At 43.8% G+C, this 19650-nt stretch overlaps 1 protein-coding gene across 3 annotated transcripts; it reads left to right on the top strand.

The window, feature by feature from the left end:
• The first annotated feature begins 39 nt into the window (after window positions 1-39).
• On the top strand, window positions 40-18967 carry SMIM7 (small integral membrane protein 7). Of its 3 annotated transcripts, none has more exons than XR_004904694.1 (6): window positions 40-193; window positions 275-316; window positions 733-785; window positions 2692-2782; window positions 7563-7699; window positions 17680-18967. XR_004904694.1 is itself a non-coding variant. In XM_028520319.2 (5 exons), exons 1-5 carry the CDS (start codon window positions 168-170, stop codon window positions 7576-7578), a joined length of 228 nt encoding a protein of 75 aa, XP_028376120.1. In that variant the 5' UTR covers window positions 40-167; the 3' UTR covers window positions 7579-15585. The 3 variants fall into 3 exon arrangements, 1 of the variants encoding a protein (XP_028376120.1); XR_003685091.2 differs by lacking the exon at window positions 17680-18967 and adding an exon at window positions 9859-12953; XM_028520319.2 differs by lacking the exon at window positions 17680-18967 and having other exon boundaries at window positions 7563-15585.
• Window positions 18968-19650: the final 683 nt, after the last annotated feature.

The raw sequence follows: 19650 nt of genomic DNA, 5'->3' as shown, positions 1-19650 counted from the left end.
CTCTTCCCTAAGAGGGCCGGGCCTACCAGAACAAGACCTTGTCTGCCTTGGCCTTCGATTGGCTCAGTCATCACCAGCGCTGACTTGCAATTGGTCGGCTCAAATTCGTCTCCCCTTCCATCTCGGGACTTCCGCTTCCGGTTCTGTCGGAGGTTTCGGCTGTAAAGATGATCGGAGACATCCTGCTCTTCGGGTAATTAAGGGGACTAGAGGTTGGACAATAGAGCCCGACGGGGTTGGGGGCGGCTTAGGTAACCGTATTCTCCCTCCGTAGGACGCTACTGATGAACGCCGGAGCGGTGCTTAATTTTAAGCTGTGAGTAGGCCGCGAAAACCCGGGGCCCCACCCGGGGACCCGTAGCCCCGCCCCTGCGAGCACCGTCGGCGGTCCCGCTCCCAAGTCTCCGCCCTCTGGCCCCGCTTGCAGCCTGGTCTGCTCCACTGCAACTTGAAATCGTGACTGTCCGTTTCCCGGGGATTCCTCTTCTCGCACCCTGAAGAGCTTCAGGCCCTATAAACTCATCCCTAACCTGTATTCAAGGACTAGCTTCTTCACCTTGTTGGTGGCTGTAATTGGTGGGGCAGGTGGGCGCTCGGAGAGGGTCATCGAATGAATCACCGTAGGTCACACGGCAAGTCAGCCGGTAGGGCTGGCTGGCTGTGGCCCTTTGAGGCCAGGGGACTGGGCGGTCCTTGTGTCCCTTCGAAAATGGACACTGCTTTTCTTTGTAGGAAAAAGAAGGACACACAAGGCTTTGGGGAGGAATCCAGGGAACCTGGCACAGGTAAAGCCTCCTTTCTGGATTCTGGAATTGGTCCATTTTAGAGGACAGTTCTTTCTCAAGTCCTACTCCAGTTTTCTTTGTGTGTGTGTGTGTGTGTGTGTGTGTGTATTTGAGAGGAGGGGCACATGAAGATGTCATGTTCCTTCTGCCCACCTCTGCCACCCACTTCGTTCGACTGCTAGAACTTGGTGCATAGATCAGCACTCATATCACTTCCTACAGTTATTTTTCTTTAAGTATGTTGTCATCTGGCTAACATCTCCCCCTCACACTTGACCTGAAACTCCAGAAACGAGGCTCCAGTTTGTTTTGGCTCATTTGTGCTGTGTGATTGCTTGTTTAGTACTTGTCCTCCTGGAGAGCTCCTTAGGGCAGGGACCCCTGTCTCTGTCCTCCCTGTGTCTGCCACACTTAACTCCTGCCTGGAACATATGGGTGGCCTTAATCAGAATCTGTTGATGACAGGAGAGCCCGTTTACATGATCCTCAGCTCAGAGAAGGGCCTTGCCAAGCAGTGCCTCTTGGACATCCTAGGGACAGACCTGTCTCTGTCATTTGAAGTCCATGCTGGGCCAACACTTACATAGCTTGTGCCACATACAGCTTACTCCATGGGGTGGATACTACTGGACTCATCTAAAGTGTGTTCAACAAGACCGTGTGCTGATGAAACACTAGGTGCAGCAGTACCAGGTGGCTGTCATGATGGGTTGCTGTGACAGTTGCTGAGCTCTTGCCTGGTATTTTGTATATACTTCACAGCTGTGCTCTATAGATGACACTTTGGGTAACATCCATGAAGGTCACCTAATCTGGACCAGTTCATTTCATTCCAGAGGCCTGGGTGGGGCATTGGTGTGAATTGACTCAGAACCTGAGAGAAAGGTTCTGAAACACAGGTCTCTGGAGTTTTAATGTACCAAATTGCTGCCTCTTGGAGTGGCCTCTGTTCCTTGGCAGCAGAGGGGACTGGAGTAAGTTGTTACCAAAGCAGAACTCCTGCTTTACATGCCTAAATTAATATACTTTTAGTTGCAAATACTTAAATCCCAGCTCAGAGTGGTTAAAGCAAATTAAAACATCCAAGGGTAGAATTGTCTTCAGGCACACCTAGAGTCAAGGCTCAAAGCAGCCCCCCAGCATGTGACTACCTCCAGCTCTCTTTATTCTTCTAGGTTGGTTTAACTGTCATGCTGGCTTGTGTCGGCAAAGAAGACCCTAGAGCAGGGCTCAGCACATTTTTCTGTGAAGGGCCAGATTATAAATAGTTTTGAATTGCAGGCTGTGCTGTCTCTGGTACAGCAATTCAACTCTACCATTGGAACTAGAAAGCAGCCATGGGCAATATGTTTTATTGGAACACAGTATGTCTGTGTTCCAATAAAACTTTATTTGTGGATACTGAGATTTGAATTTCATTTAAATTTTCAATCTCACTGAATACTCTTGATTTTTTTTAATCATTAAGAAAATGGAAAACATTCTTAGCTCTGCGGCCACACAGAAACAGGTAGCAGGGACTGGTTTTGGTTCTTGAGCCATAGTTTGCCAACCCCTGCCTTAGAGGACTCTGTTTATATCTTTGCAACCTAGCCAACAAAGCCTGGCAGAAAACAGTAGTTGGAGCAAAAGTCCCAGGGCTGACTCTCATTAGGCCTACTTGAGTCATGTGCTCCTCCCTGAGCCAGTCAGAGGCTGGGATCCTGGTGCTCTCCCAGGATTGGCCAGTGGCAGCCACAGCCTGAGTACTGAAGGTGGGAGAGCAGAAGAGACCCAAAGGAAAAGGGGAGCTGGCAGTGGAACATGGGAGCAATGGGTGTGGGGTGCGCAGAGACCACAGAAGCACCTGCAGCTGTGACAACAGTAATGTTAGCAGTGCTTGTAAACATGCTTTCTGACTTTCCAGGTGACAACATCCGGGAGTTCTTACTGAGCCTCAGATACTTCCGAATCTTCATCGCCCTGTGGAATGTTTTCATGATGTTCTGCATGATCGTGTAAGTCAGGCCTGCCCGTCTCCTTTACTGTTGTTCTGCGTTGTTCTCCAGAATGACCCACCTGATGGTCAGTCTCTGTCTTCTGAGCTGTACTTTGGTGTCACACCTTCTACCTTTAGAATAAGAACTCTGAGCTAGAGAGGAAATGGGTTTACAGGGTTTAAGCTACATCTCTGCAGTCCATGCTGGAGCTTAGATTGGAACATGGTGTTCTCCAAGTCCTGGCTGTGTCTAGTATGTCACCAGGGGCTGCCAAGAGATGCCTTCCCCAAGCCTGTGGCCTGGTCATCTCTTGCCAGTTCTGCTGTCCTTAGTGTATACTTGGCATATGTCAAGGTGAAAAATGGTTGGACGGCCATTGTACTTATGGGTCCTGCTTCTGCCTTGCTGGAATCTTGCAGAAGTATATTCAGACTGTTTCTCTTTTTATGCCTTAAAATTTTCTTTTTGTTTTTATTGCCTTTTTAAATATTTTTACTAGTCTAAAAAAAATCCAATTGGGTTGGTTTTCCTTCCAGCCTTGGGCCATATTTCCAATACTGCCATTAATGAATTGTGCGACTCAAAGTAAACAGACTCAGGGTTAAAACAGCAGAAGAATCTAGAGTTCTGGGCCATGCCAGGCTCATCTCGTATTCTTCTCCCAAAGAGGAAGGGAATGAGGAGTTGAGATGTTAAATTTGGAGTTGCTAGGTGGTCTCGTGCCAGCTGGCTGTTTGAGGAGCTGTTTCTAGGACTTAGGAGATGAGAAGATGAGAGCGGTTCCCTGCGCCACTGGGGAGCGTTTTGGGGTCCAGAATGAGGACTGTGATGGATGCCCAGAGAGGCCCCTTTTGGGAGCTCAGATGAGGCCTGCTCAGGTGCAAAGAGGGCTGGTAAAGAGATCAAGGAATTTGCAGACGAGTATGGGAAGTGTAACTGGGTCTCATTGAAAGTAGAACACTTTGGGGGTGGCTCCTCTGTCCTTTGTCTCTCTAGGTTACCCCCCATCCATTAATTTATTCATTCACAGCTATCCACTGTGGGCTTTGCTCTGGGGTCACAGCTGAGGCCAAGACAGTCATAGTCCCTGCCTTTAGTGAATGTATGGTGTAACGGGTGAAACACAGAGAGATAACAAATAGGAAAAGGTCAGTTGTGAGGTGGCAGCAGTGAGGGAGTCTCCCAGTTGAGGAGGCAGTTAGAAAGAGGCACCTTGATAACATGCCTTTTAAATCTAGAGTGACAGGAAGCCCAATTTACAGAGCTGAGGGAAGCAAGGTAGTATCAGAAGCAGCGTGTGCAAAGTTGTTGCACCAGGGAAGAAGACCTTTGTGTGTTTTTATTTTTATTTTCTGTCTATTGGCTTTATTGTCCTTTCTTCCTTCACTGCTCATCTTCTGGCCTGTGACCAGGATGGTAGCCTCAGGCTCTGTGATCTCCCAGCTCTGCCCAAGGCAAACTTGATCAGTAGCCCAGTGTCCTGATGTCATTTTCTATGAGCAAAGTCTGATTGACCTAGCTGTCACCCAGTTCTGGTTGGATTGAAGGTTCCTCATTCCAGCCTAACCACTAAGGTTGGGGCTCAGCAAACTGTGGCCAGTGGGCCACGGCTACTCCCTGCCTGTTGTCATGAATGAAGTTTTACTGTCACACAGCCATGCTCACATCTGTGACTGCTTCTGCCCTGTAGCAGTTGGGGCATTGTGGTGGAGATTGCCTGGGCTCACAGAGCCTGAACTGCTTACTGTGTGGCCTTGTACAGTGTGCTGACCCCTGACCTAGGCCAGCTCTTCCTGCAGGGGTCATGAGTGAAGGAAGATCTCTAGAGAGAGCTGTCAGGCAGTGACTGGCTTTTCCAGGATATTAAACACTGAAATCACATACATGTCCAAGAACAGAAGAAGAATCAGGTCACTTAAACAACATCCATATGACCAATTGTCAGCTGTGAGTGATGGTGTGCCAGAAGGTTATGTCTACACTGGGGAATGTTTTGAGAATAAAAAAGGCTGATGTTACCTGTATGCATACTGTGGCTTCAGTTGTGACTAGCACGCAGTAAACATTGAATAGATGCTGGTTGGGTGCTGCAGTCTGAGATGGAAACACTTCCATTGAGGGATTTGGAAGGACCTACTCTAGACTGTCCATGGAGGTGACTTGTAGCAGGGCCTGAGGAATGGTTTGCTATTCCCCACGCCAACTTCTGTATTGTTTGGGCTGGACTACCTTGGACATATTTAAAAGTCATGAAAAACTTTAAATATGGAGAAATGTACCTGAATGTTTAGGAACTGAGAGTACTGATATCTGCAACTTAACTTTCAAAGACGTCAAAAGTAGGGTAGTCAGGTGAATGGATAGATGCGCGGTAAAGCAAAGTGTTAATTGCAGGATGTAGGTGATACATATGCGGGTGTTCACTGAACTTTCTTTTAACTCTTCTATTTGTTGAAATCTTCATAGAAAAATATTGAAAGGAAGATAGGGAGAAAATGAGGGTGGCAAATCACAGAGAAGGGTAAATAAGGAAAAAATGGAAGCTAGTTTTCACAATTCAAGATTTTGTAGTATATTCGCAGGGTTCTGCAACCATCACCACAATCTAATACTGGAATACGTTCATCATCTCCAAAGGGAAGCCCCATTCCCACTAAGCAGTCACTCCTGTTCCTCCTTCTCCTCAGCCTATGGCAACCACTGATGTACTTTATGTCTGCTTTGGATATTTCATATATGGAATCATAGAACATGTAGCCTTTGTGCCTGGCTTCTTTCACTGGCATAATGTCTTCTAGTGTCTTCAGTGTTGTAGTGTGAATCAGGATTTCATTTCTTTCTATGGCTGAATAGTAGTCCATTACATGGATATGCCACAATTTGTTTATCCACCCATTAGTTGATGGATATTTGGGATGCTTCCTTTTTTGACTATTATGAATAATGCTGATAGGAACATTTGTCCAAGTTTTTGTACAGATCGTTTTAATTTCTCCCTGGTGTATAACCAGGAGTGGAATTGCTGGGTCATATGGTAACTTCTGTATTTATTCTCTTGAGTAAGCTCCAGACTGTTTTACAAAGTAGCTGATCTAAAAAGAAATGGTTGGTCCTCTTGGTGGTGAAGTGTGGCTGTGCTGGCAAGAAAAGACCCGGTGCGACAAGAGAAGTTGATCTTGGAGTTGGAGAACTGACTGAGCACTTCCTCTGCCTTCAGGATCTGGCTTGAGTGGTTGCAGGTGTGGTGCTGGGTGCCCATGTCTCAGCAGCACTGGGTGACAGCACCTGTGCTGGCTGGGCCCGGGTACGGGGCATGGATGCTGCTTTGGGAGTTGTAGTGCAGCCAGATCCAGAGGTTGCGGTCCTCACTTTTTGAACACTTGCGCACAGTAGCAATTTCCCCTGAAGATTTCTTCATCTTCTTCAGCTGAGACACAAAAGTACCAGAAGTGGGATGTGGCAACGACATGATTAGGTGCAAAGATGTGCATGCAGTAGAGGGGTGGTGTGTGGCACTTGGGGGTGAGCAGGCAGCGCCCCACCACCTTGTACTCTCGCAGTGTGCCCAAGGCCTTCATGGTGTTCCCTCTGCATTCTCAAAGCCCTTGCCCATTTTTTAATTGGGTTATTACTGAGTTGTAAGAGTTCTTTTTATACTGTGTGTACGAGTCCCTTATCAGAAGATACATGATTTGCAAGGATTTTCTCCCATTCTTTATGGGTTGTCTTTTCACTTTCTTGAAGGTATCATTTGGAGCACAAAATTTTTTTTATTTTGATGAAGTCCAGTCTATATTTTTCTCCTATTGCCACTAAGAATTTCATAGTTTTAATTTTAATAACTAGGTTTGTCGTTCATTTTGACTTAACTTTTCTGTATGGTATGGATGGAGATCCATCTTTGGCACGTGGTGATCCAGTTGTTCCTTCACTGTCTTTTTAATAACCTTATTTTGGAAAATTTAGATTTATAGAAACATTTCAAAGATAATACAGAGAATTCCTATATGCATCTTATTAACAGCTCTGTGGGTTTCCCCAGTAGGCCTATGTCATAACCTACATGCCTATTTCCAAACTTAAGGGACATTTACTGTACTTTCCAGACCTTTCTTCTTCCATATTTTCTTCAGTGAACATAGTTAACTGTAATCACTTGTTAATCAGAGGTCTTTTTTTTCTTTAAAGATTTTGTTTATTTTTTCAAGTGTATAGCTCAGTAGCATTAAATATATTCATAGTGTTGTATAACAGAAGAGTTACTTATAAAATGAGAAAATGATATACAATAATCTTAAAAGCAAAATAAAATATTATCTTTAAAAACTTTTGATTTTTTGATTTCAACAAGGTGGGGGAAGAGAGAAACATTGATTTGTTATTCAGCTTATGAGCTCGTACTTACGCATTGATTCTTGTGTCTGCCCTGATTGGGAGTGTGGGATGAGATCGTATCAGGACAATGCTCTAACCAGCTGAGCTACCCAGCTAGGGCCAAAATATTTTCTAAAAGTGTTTTCAGCCTTGGCTGGTGTGGCTCAGAGGATTGAGTGCTGGCCTGAGAACCAAAGGTCAGCAATTTGATTCCCAGTCAGGGCAGGTGCCTGGGTTGCAGGCCAGGTCCCCAGTGGGGGGCGTGCTAGAGGCAACCACACATCATTGTTTATCTCCCTCTCTTTCTCCCTCCCCCTCCCTTCTCTCTAAAAATAAATAAATAAAATCTATTTTAAATTAAAAACTGTTTTCAGAGTGATAGCTTTCCATTCTCACAGACATTTCTGCCCTCTGAATTTTCCAGGCTGTTTGGCTCCTGAGCTCCAGATACGGAACTAAGAACACACCTTCCTAGATGCCGAGTCTTTCTTCATTCCTGATAACTTCAAGAATGTTTCTGACTGGAAAACTGGTGACCTCCCCAGAAAGCCCAAGCTTGTGGTGGGTGGAAAAAAATGTTCGCCAAGATGCACTTGGTTTCCCGGCCACATCACCATTTTGTTTTTAAAGACATTTTCCCATTGGTCTCTGCATTGAAATGTTGCCTACTTAAGGAGTTTCGTGAGGGGTTGTGATAACATTGCATTCCCCATAGAAAAGGTAGTTTTTATCAGAGTGAAATCCTACTTCCACCAGGCTTTCACTGGAAACATGTTTCTGGCTATTTCTCTCTGTATTTTTAATAACTGTTGCTTTGGTTTGAATTAAACAGATTTTTAGAAATCGTTTATTTCTGAGGATCTGAAGCAGAAAAGTTGGCTTTTAAGTTTGATGAAGCCTCTTTATTGGACTCTGTTTGTGAATAACAGAGTTCATTGTTGCTAGGTCTGAATCCAAGTTCCTTCTCTGTTATAGTAGGTTCTGCTTGGCCATTCAGTGTAGCTGTTACCCCCAGGACTTTAAGAATGAAATATTACTGGTTCCCATGGAAAAGAGGTATAGAACAGCTGACAGGGGCAGACGGGTGTTTTATGAGAAATTTTGCTTGGTTTTGAAAGCACTCTGTTAAGGAACCATTAATTGTACAATTAAAAAAATTTTTAAAGATTTTTTAATTTATTTTTAGAGAGATGGGAAGTAATGTACAAGAGAAACATCCATCAGTTGGTTGCCTTGCATACCCCAAACCAGGGACTTGTCCTGCAACCCAGGCATGTGCCCTGACCAGGAATCGAACCAGCGACCCTCCATTTTACAGGCCAGTGCTCAATTCAGTGAGCCACACCAGCCAGGGCTGTACAATTTGTAGAGAGAATGATTTATGTGGTAATGTTGGGACCTAGTTCTGAAGCTTGAGGTTTTTGGGTCTGTTTTTTAAGTGGGGGATTTCAAGGTTTAAAAAATAACGAGCTTCACCTGAGCATTTTTGACAGACGCTTTGAAAGAGAGTCTGGTTTATTTGCCAAAGTGAAATGCTGGTGGTCAGCACCTGGATCCCAGAGATGTTTGATTTGTCTGTTGTGGTTTTTGAAATCCTGACTTGTAGGTAAACCTGGTGGGAGGAAGAAGCCAACACGCAGGCTTTTAGAACTAAGTGAGCATTGAGCGTTGAAAATGAATCTCATTTTCCCAAAAGACCTTTTGTTTTATATTTTCGACCAAGAAGTTGACACTAACTTGAGTCATTTTGATTAGGCCGTGTGAAACACCTAGGAGTCATTTTGGAGGCTATCAAAAAGGAACAATGTTCCCTTTTGGATTCTGCTCAATGAATGTTGGACAAGGATGGACAAATAAGATTCTGACCTGACTGCACCTAGAATAGAAAGGGCCATTGGTAACGGTAGATTTCACTAGACTAGGGTCAAGTCCACTTGTACTACTGCTCAGCTAACGTCATTCTACTTCATTGCTTCTGTAGTTTATTCCCTTGTCAAATCTGGCCAGGCATCTCCCCGTAGTTTGTAAGTATCAGGGTGCATAGCTTCTGAGTTAGTTTTGCCCAGGCCTGAGTTCTTGGAGCAAGAATGTATGTGCCAAAATCTTGGCTGGTCATTCTTCAGGCTGCATGAATGGTGTGAGGAAACCTCTGCCTCATTCAGATTCACACTGACATTTCAATGAGGCAAGGCATTTGTGTGTTATGGGAATGAATTATTCTAAGACAATGGTGTCATTGAGATTTTGTTTCAATAATTGTATTTTTTTTTCCAGATAACTATTATCTCATTGTTAAGTTCTCATAAACAGGGTGACTTTGGGGGATGCATGATGGAGCCTGCAGTACATTTTAAAACCGCATATCATGAATCCTTAGGAAGCTTTTCAGGAATGCTTACTGGTATCAAAGCTTATCAGAGGTAGAATTTTGGGTGCATAGGATCCCACAACATTTAAGTGCTCATGTTCAGGGTCAGTTAGATAAGAGGTTGGATTTCACCTCTGTTCCTTATTGGAGGAACCTTGGCTAACTGTTTCCCCTCTCTAAGCCTCAGTTTCCATATCTCTAAAATGGGCTTGAAAGTCACACTCACTTGGGTTTGTTGTAAAGTTCGGTGAATTTGAACTTGGGCTGGGCCCTTGAGCAGATGCCCAGCACTGGGTAAGCACTTGATATCTATGGGTTTCCTCATTGCCATGTTTTCTCTCTTCTCACCTAGATTCATTCGTTCAGTCCACACCTGCGCCATGAAGGGGCGATCACAACAATTTAAAAAAATGGAAACAATTTCCAGCATGGAAAATCTTTCCCCATCTTCCCATTTCCTATACAGTGTTTTCCTTATGCCGGTTGGTATATACCACACAGTTCCAGTGGTGGGAGAGGCAGTTCCGGCTCTGCTGTTTTCATTGCAGCGTCACTTCCTTCATATTTTCTGGGCTGCCAGAAAGGCTTCATGGTCCTCATTTTTAATTACTGTGCAGGGTCAATAAATTTCTTTTTAAGCTAGGCCTTCTCGCTTGATTCAGTTGTACTTTGTCCACTGTTATAAATATCACAGCTGTCACCAGTGTTAGGACCTTCACTGGCTTCCCTCACTGGTACTTCCAGGAGCGCTCCAGAAGGTGACATTATTATGTACCACCATTATGGCTTTAGTGGCTTTCATTTATTTTATTTTGTTTTAGTTTCTTAACTATCAATGCATGTTTATTTTAGAAAAAGTATTATGTAATACAGCTTGTTTCTGTATTTTTCCCTACAGTAACATTCTTAATAACTGCAGATAAGCCATTGTAAGGATATATTGATTAATTTAACCACCTAACTGACGGAGATTTGAGTTGTCTCCAGTTTTGGTCTGTTGTAAATAACACTGCAGTAAACATCTCAGTGTATCATTCCTGGTGGCTTTTTGAGGTCACTGTTAAAAAGAGATCCACCTTGACAACTTCAGGCTAAAAATGCCAAAGAAAAATGTATCTTGGACAGTCTGTGTCCTTGTCTTTATTTTTCATTCATTCAATCATTTATTCCTCCACACCTACGTGTATACGTCCATACGTACCAAAGGACTTGGTTCTAGACTCCTATCAGCTCATCCAAGGTGGGTATTAGGCAGCTTCAGTTTAGGGTGGGTATTACACTGCTTCCGTTTAAGCTCTGAATAAGGAGGTTTTCAGCTCCACCCAGATAACTGTTTCTTTGTGCAAGCGACAGCAGTTGACATCACACTAGCTGGCTTTCCACCTTGGCTCAGAAGGATCTTAACCACCATCTAAATAATAAGCACCCATTACTTTTTGCTCTGGAGTGTTACCTGAAGGTGCTGCTGAGGTGAGAAGCTGTATGTGGAGAACAAAGAGAAGGCCTCAGTTTGCAGCGCCCACCCTGGCTGCAGACTTTAGGGTCCACATTGAACACCCCCCTTGGGGTTTCACATTGGAAACTTTTTGCTTCTTTCACCCTTGCCATCTTGAGAATGGAACACATCCCTCTTTTGTGTGGATTTCTCATAGCACTTTAGTTCCAACTGCTCTAGATTAGAAACTGGAAACCATTGAGGCAGCCTGTTTTGTAAATAAAGTTTTATTGGCACACAGCCATCCACGCCCCTTTGGGAATGTGTTATCTGTGCCTACTTTGGCTGTGTTTCTGCTATAAGGATAGAGTTGCTACTGGAGACCATCCATCCTGCAGAGCTGGAAGTATGGCCTATCTGACCCATTTATAAGACAAATTTGTCAGCCCCTTAGCCAAGGGAATGATGGAGAATCTCAAGGTGCCCCATCTCTCCAAAACCACTCAGGTGGAATAATTTGTGTGCCTGGTGGTCTGGATTTTAATAAAGACATTTGCAAACATGTTTTTCAGAATTGCTGAACATTGAGCCAGCCACTTTCAGGTGATACAGTTAATAGACCAAAACCCAATTTTATGTCTCAGTGGTTAGGGGCAAGGTCCCTCCTGAACTCCCTGCTAGTCTTCTGAGCAGCAGCTCCAAGTGATGATGAGATTGGTTGTCCTCTGAAATGCTTAGATCTGAAAAGCCAGCAAGATGCATTAGTGAAGCATTTTCTTTTCATTTCAACTGTTTCATTATTTTCTTTTTAACCAAATTTAAGTTAGGAAATATTGACAAACCTCCTGATGTTTTCCAGTGTTGATGAAAGATGTAAGCTCTTTGTGCTTAAAGGAAAAGACAAGCTTTTTTTTTTTTTTTAATGTAAATTTGACTTGTTTTGTTTCCACCCTTCCCTTGACTTTCATTACTATGCAGAGGAAAGCTCTTACTAGCTTCAGACCCTGCTCTGGCCCCTGAGCATTCCTGGAACTAAGAGTTTGGTGCTAGCAAGTGTTCCTGGATGAGACATCAGGCAAAGGGTCTGTAGCAAATCAGAAATTCAAAGTCCACGTTTTTCAACAACAACAACAAAAAAATGGTAGGAGTTAGTTCAGCATAAGGCTCCGTGGCTTTCTTTTTGTATTGACTTACAAGGTGGCACACTGCTGCCCATGTCTAGCCAACCACCTACCTCTTCACAGCACAGGAGGAAAAATGGTTTTTACCTTTGTAAATGGTTAGGGGGAAATGAAAGGAAATTCATGGTTTTTTTGTTCATAAATAAAGTTTTATTGGAATGCTGCCATGCCAAATCATCTTTGTATCATCAGTGGCTGCTCTTGAGCTACAAGAACAGAACTAAATCAACATAAGAAATGTCCAAACCTATAAGAATTTTTAATGAGTTTATTTGAGCCAATCTGACAGTTGCCAGAAAGCAAAATCTCTGATTGAGAAAATGCTCCAGAGAATGGCAGTTATCACTTTATTTTATACATCAGAGTCAAAGAAGACATAAAGGGATCACATGAAGTCTATTGGTGATAGATTAGGAACACTGGAGAAAGTGAACTGGGTGGGTATCTCTGGAATTGGATAAAAAATAAAAACGAATAGACACTTATCTTACATAGGTGGGTTAACAATGACAATGAGGGCCTCTGGGGTATCCTGCTCTGGTGGGAGATTGTGCCCCAGGGGTCTGATGAAAGGAAATTACCCTGACATTCCAAAGGTCTGTTATTGTGGATGCAAAAAGACAATAGACAGGCTTAGTTAGGGTAAAGATTGACCTTTGTCAAGAAAGATTCTGGCCTAGGACAGGACTATCTGCCAAGACTCAATTTTGGCTGGAATGTTTTAATTTCAGAACACCCTGTATGGTAGCTTTAGGTCTCTGAGACTGTAAGGCCCACCATGCAGACCTGCCCTGAGCTTGTCAGGCTAAATATGGGCTCCATAGTATAGAGTTTAGACTATGCTGGGGAAGTTGTAGAAGTTATTTTAGGGGGAATAAAGCTTCATTGCATCTAATTAGAGTTTAGTGTCCAAATTGAGGAAAAGCAGAAAAGAGGGTTGTGCAAAAAGGAAGATGGAGGTCTGGCCCAGACCTGGGCTCTGTCACAGAGTGCTGCGGGCGGGCAACATTGTGGCCTCTCTGTGCTTTCCACGTCCTCTTCTGTGGTATGTGACAGTGAAGGAGAAAACTTTGACATCTGCCTCTAACCTGCCTGACACAGGGCAAGCCCTCGGTAAATGGCATTGTTTTCATCAGGATCATTACTTTTATTAAAAGACATCCCTGAACAGGGTTTTATGAGGCTTAAATGAGATGGTGTAGGCAGCTTGAGCTGCCATAATGAAATGTCACAGACTGGGTGGCTTAAACAACAGACATTTATTTTCTTACGGTTCTGGAGGCTGAAAGTACAAGGTCAAGGATCTGGCAAGGTGAAGGTGAGGCCTCTCTCCTTGGCTTCTAGACGACCACCTTCTGGCTGTGTCCTTTTCTCTTTGTGCATTTCTGGTGTTTCTCTTCTGGTAAAGGTACCTCTGACATTGGTTCAGAGGCCTGCCCTTGTGACCTCATTTAACCTTAATTATCTCTTTAAAGGCTCTGTCTTCAAATGTAGTCACACCGGGGGGTTAGAACTCCAACATGAATTATGAGAGCACACAAGTCAGTCTACATATAACAGATGGTCAAGGGTCTGACCTATTCAGCAGCTGTTAGTTATCTCCTAGGCTAATAGTATGCTTCGAGGCATTACTTTTTTTTTTTTGAAGCTGACCCTGAGAACTGCTACAAAGGGATTTGCCTCCTGATGTTCCATTGTAAAGTATTTGTGTGGAAGTGGATGGTGGCTTCTACCCTGGCATCTCAGACTTTGGTGGCCCATGAGTTCCCTGGGGGTCTTGGTGAAGTATGGGTTGGATTTAGCAGGCTGTGGGTGCAGGCTGCAATTGTGCATGTCTAACCAGCTCCCAGGGATTGCTCATGCTGCTGGTTCCCGAGCCACACTTCGAGTAGTGACAGCCTATGCTGTTCGTTAAGTATCCACTAATCACGTGATTTTTTTTCAGTTTCCATCTGAATTAACTAAAACTAAAACCCCAACCCCTCAGTCACAGTAGCTACATGTCAACTTCATTTCATTGCAGAAAGCTCTAACTGGGCAGTGCTACATGTAGAGGAGAGGATGTAAGCCTTTTTTAGTCAAGGGCCTGCCCAGTCTCACTGGGGCAGCTATAACGAGTGGCCACCAACTTCACAACTTAAGACAGTGTGAACTTGTTATCTTACCGATCTGGAGGCCAGAAATGGAAAATGGGTGTCACTTGACTATGGTCAAGGTGTTGGCAGAGCTGGTTCCTTCTGGAGGCTGTGGGGGAAAATCTGTTTCCTTGCCTTTTCCAGCATTTAGAGGCCACCCACCTCCTTAGTTTATGGCCCCTTCCTTCCTGATCCAAGCCAGGTGGCATGTCCCCAGCACACAGGAGGTCCTCACTGCCGTGGCTTGCCCCGAAGCCCAGACACCAGAGCCAGTTCCAGATTCAGAACTCCCACTTTCCAGCCACATGTCCTGCATGTGACAGGACACCCCAAGACATCTGGGCTAGTGCACGCTCATCAGAGTGATATTTCTGTTGCAAAACATCCAAAATTCACTCGAAGTTGAACAAGCAAAAATTGTAAATGGCTTGACAAGCTTTGCCACCAAATGGCTTTGTTGTAAACTTAAGGGAAGGTGTAGCCTTCAGAGCTTTGAGATTCTGGAATGAATGGTGGGGAGGGACCCTGGGCCTATGCTATCAGTCCTTGTCCTGTCTTTCCATGGGGAGTCGCCCCCCCTCTCTGGGCATCAGTGTCTCTGTGACCAGGATGGCTTAGGCCCAGGTACTGCCTAGGATTTGACCTCCTCCTCTCTCTGAAGCCTATGTTGTGTTTGTAGGAAATGCCTGAGGAGCATGTTCCCTCTCATAATCTTGCTTCTTGTTTGGGGGCTCAGTTTGGTCCCTGATTTTTTTTTTCTTTAGAAGTTCCATTGGTCGGTTTGGGGTCTTTTATCCTGGCTTCTGTCTTGCTTCTGTGTTCCCGCCCTCTTTATAGCCTCCCTGTTGATTTTTTTGACATCTGTCCCTTGACCTTTGCTCCTCAGGGAAATGGCTTATACCTGATTTGGTTCATGTGCTTCCCTGCAAATCTGGGAACCCTGGGTTCTGGCCCAGAGTCTTCATGTGCCAAAAATCCAGCCACATGAATTTGGGGAGATCACTCCTAGGAGGAAGAACCAGGTCACCTAGTGGGGTAGTTAGGTAACCAGTGTGAAAAGAGGAGAAAACTTACTTAGGGATGGTAAGAAATAAGGCTGGCCAGGAACATGGGCAGCATAGGAAATGCACGTGATGGGTGGTACGTGAAAAGAGGACTTGGAAAGTCCAAGGGCTCAGGTGACATGAAGTGGGAGACCACTGAGTTTTTGGAGCAGGGGTCAAGAAGATTCAGACCATGTGTTAGAGAGGGCTGTCTGGAGCAGAGGAGGCCAGTCCTGGTGAAAGCCACACCAAATTCATGGTTTATCCTACAGTTTCTTTACTGAGAAAAAAATGATCTTATTTTATTTCTGTAGACACTTAAAATGTTTATCAAAAGCATTCTCTAGAGAATTAGAAGTTACTGATTTCTTTGCTTCATGAGAGTAATTGAGAGAATATAAAACTGCACTAAGCAAGATAAAAACCTCTAATCTAACAAGCAGACCATCACAGAGAAATAATCTAATCACAGGAATAATCCAATAAAGTGACTGGATTATTTGAGCAAATAGATTTCACAATATTTTAGCAAGTTTTTTGAGGTCTTAAAAAAAAAAGAAAAAGAATAATAATTTTGTGACTACAGACCCAAGACAGACAAATCAGTTTTATAATTTCCAAAATATATTACTTGGTTTGTTTTCTGAAGAATTATATATAAGTTAAAAGGGGATGGATACAAATGTCCCTGTAGCTCCTAGAAAAAGCAAGGATAGCAGTGGAAAAGTGGAGTCAAAAGAGGGATTGATCTTTTATTTCCTCTGTGTGTGTGATTATGTGTGCTATGTTGTTTTTATATATGGTTATTCTTTATCCTGTACTTAACTGAATGAAGGTCACTGTAATAGAAAAGATAATCAAAGTCAAAAATAAAAAGAGCCCTGGCTGGTGTGGCTCAGTGGATGGAGTGGAGTGCTGGCCTGCGAACAGAAAGGTCACCAGTTCGATTCCCAGTAAGGACACATGCCTGGGTTGCAGACCAGGTCCCTACTTGGGGGCATGTGAGAGGCAGCCAATCAATGTATCTCTCCCACATTGATGTTTCTCTGTCTCTTTCTCCCTTCCTTCCCCTCTAAGAACAAATGAATAAGAAATTTAAATATTTTTAAAAATAAAAAAATAAAACATGAAAAAGAACTGCCTGTATATATATATGTATAGCAAATTGGAGGAGAGAGCAGTCAGCAGGCGAGAGGATTGGAGCAGGGCATGGGTTCAAGAGAGGATAGGAATGCAGGAGACACATGGCCAAAAACAAACAGGAGGCAAGAGGGGCTCAGGAGTTAAGTAGCCATGGAGGCAGAAAGAGCAGTTCAGAATAGATCCGGCCTGGAATCCCAGGGTATCTTTGGGGGCTAAGTAGCCCTGGGTGAATCTCCTCACCCTGCAGCCTCAGGCTTCTCCTTATGTGTCATCTGAGGATTGAATAGCAGTGTCTCGGCTAGTTTTGGGTAACAAATGACCTGAATACAAGGTGTCTTAAAATATATTATTTAGTTATATTTTTGTGGGCAGGAAATTGGACAAGGCACACGCTTGGCAACTCAGCCAGAATGGTCCAGCTGTCTGGAATTAGACGATCGGGGTTCAGTATTCTCTGTCTTCCAGTTCCTCATTCTCCTGTGGAGGCTCCGGACCTCTCCCTCATGCCCTCCAGCATGGCCACCAGATTCTGACATGGTGGCTCAGTGCTCCCAGGACTGCGAAGACAGGTGCTGCCAGGCTGCCACTTCTTTAATTATAAGAGAAAGTGTATTTAGAAAGTTACAGAGGTGGTTGCATGGGCTCAGGAAACAAGTTACAGAAGCAGAAGAAAGGCCTTTGGAGCTTAGGAGAGACAAAGGAAAACGGAAAGGCCTTGGGGGGAGTAAGGGGTAAGGGAAAGGAGAGAGAATGAACAAACGAATAAGCATTAGGTCCTGCTTCTTGAGGGTTTTAAAAGGTGGGAGTTTAGGGGAGGTCTTAAGGGAAGATCTCAACAGAATATTCATCAGCTTTATGTTCATGCACCAAAATGAGATTTATTCCTCTGATTTCATCCATCCTTGGCTATAGTTGGCACAAATGGCACCAATTAGATTTAAGCTATTTACCCTCTGGTTGGAGAGGAAAAGTGTAAACCATTTACTCTAAAGTGTCCTTGGTTAGGGAAGATAGGATTTTGTGATTTACTAGATGGCTGTAAACTCCTTGGCCCTTTAACTGTCAGTTTCCTTATTCCACTTGCCCTGGCATACTAGCCTGCCTCATTCCCAACCCCCACTCCTGCTCCCTGGCTGCTACTTCTATCTCTGAAATCTTTTAGGGGTGATGAGGGAGGATGGTAGGTTTTTAGTAACTGCTTGCTGCTTACAAGGTCCATGGGCCCTGCCTACACAGGGATGGAAGTCTCTCCCCACCTGATCTAAGGGGCACAAGGGAGTAAAATCCTACACTGGAACCAGGAGGCACCGCATGTTTGTTCTAGGAAATGTGGACCTGCAGGCAGAAGTGTCAGAAGAAAAATCACCTGTGTTTCTCCCTGTCACTGACAATTTATGTAAACATTTTTGTTTCTTCCCTTCCAGTATTTTTTCTATGCAACATGTATATATGTATATATAGTTAATAAAACTAAAATTAAGATAATGTATATAGTTTATGTGTTGCATTTATCAGTTAGTATTGGGGACATTTTTAGGTTTTTCTGGTTTCATATGGCTAGCTTATCTAGCTACTATCCATCTATGTCTACATGTCCTTTTATTTCTATTTATTTTCAAAGTTTAATCTACGGTAATGTACAGCTTGGTGAATTTCTACATGTACATATACCCATAAGACAAGACCACTGCCCCAGTTGGAGTTACATAATTCTGTGGTCTCTCTGAGTCCATAACCTTGCCATTTCCACAAATTGATCCCATTATTTACATACTCTAAACACTTAGGTTGCTTCCACCCTTTTTTTTTTTCTTATAAATGATGCTGCTGTGAACTGCCTTTTACATGCACATGTGTCTGCATCTGATTGCTTCCTTTGGATACATTTCTGGAAGTTGTGAAACACTGGGTCAGAGGGTATGAACATATGGAAACACTCTGAATGCCTTCTTGTCAAACATCTTTCTGGGTCCTCCTGTCCAGAATGTCTTTTCTCCACCTTGGGGTTCCTGCTGTGCTTTTCTTGGAGAGTACAATTAGAGTATGGTATTAATGCCCGCCCGTCTCCCCCCCCCCCCCCAACTCCATTCCAGTGCTTGGCTTCAAAAGTAGATCCTCAGGAGCAGGCTTTGTTCATCTTTGTATCCCCCTGCTTGGACGCACAGTAAAAATTGAGTTCTCCCATCTATCTTTGAAGCCCTTCATAAAAGCAGTGACAGGGCTTTTCAAAATCAGTTGAAATTATTTTCACTTTTAGAGTAAACAGGACTTGCTATAAAACCAAGCAGCACCCTGAAACCCATCTCCAGGTACTTCTGAGATCATTGATATGGTTGAATGAGTTAATATATAAGGTGTTTTTTAAAAATTTCCACCAGACTGTTAAACTCAGCGCTAACACATGGGTCAAAGTGGAGTGGTGGATTTGCTCACATTTGTCTTCCTATCAATCACTGGAACACTCACATACATTATTGAGGTTAAGTCCAGTAATTTCCTCTCCTTTAAATTGCCCACCGCCCAGGGTTTTGTGTCAAAAGCTACAGCTGCTTTCACTTCAGAAGTCAGCCATCTCCCTGCTATTGCTCCTTGCCACCACGTGGTGTTGCTGTTGAAGACAGGTCCTGTGAAGTTGTGGTAGCTGTGATCCCCTTGTCTGGCAAGAGAGGAGTCCATTGCCTTTGCCAAGACTGCATGGGCAGGTGCTCAGGCTCCTGAAACTACCTTCCTCTCCCTAATGTTTGGGGCCCACCTTGCTAAAAGATGAGGCAGCTTTACCAAGGACATTGAAAGTACAAAAGATCTTGTCCTCATAGGATGGTGGAGCAGTGCTCTATGTAGTAATTTCAGGGACATATCACCTGGGATATTACAGCAAGAGGATTTACCTTGAGCCCCACCTTTGCATCACCTTTCAAGTATCTCTTCTCCAAAGCAGAAAGTTGGCTAAGTTGGCCAGCAATGGACTTAAGAGAAGCTGTGCCCTAACATTTTCAAGACTGTTCAATGGTGATCTTTACCATGATAAGCATACTGTGTGTATCAGTAAGTTTTCAATGTTGTTGGTAGGTTCTGCAACTTTAAATGAAATGATGTATAACAAAACCAATCCTACCATTGGCTGATGACAAGTTCCTGTGGCATCTCGTTGTTATAATGAAAACATTTTTGTTACATGCATCCTCATGTGTACATTTAATAAAATGT

Source organism: Phyllostomus discolor, chromosome 8 (assembly GCF_004126475.2).
Source record: "Phyllostomus discolor isolate MPI-MPIP mPhyDis1 chromosome 8, mPhyDis1.pri.v3, whole genome shotgun sequence".
Lineage (NCBI taxonomy): Eukaryota > Metazoa > Chordata > Mammalia > Chiroptera > Phyllostomidae > Phyllostomus > Phyllostomus discolor.
This window is presented reverse-complemented; position numbering and strand designations above follow the sequence as displayed.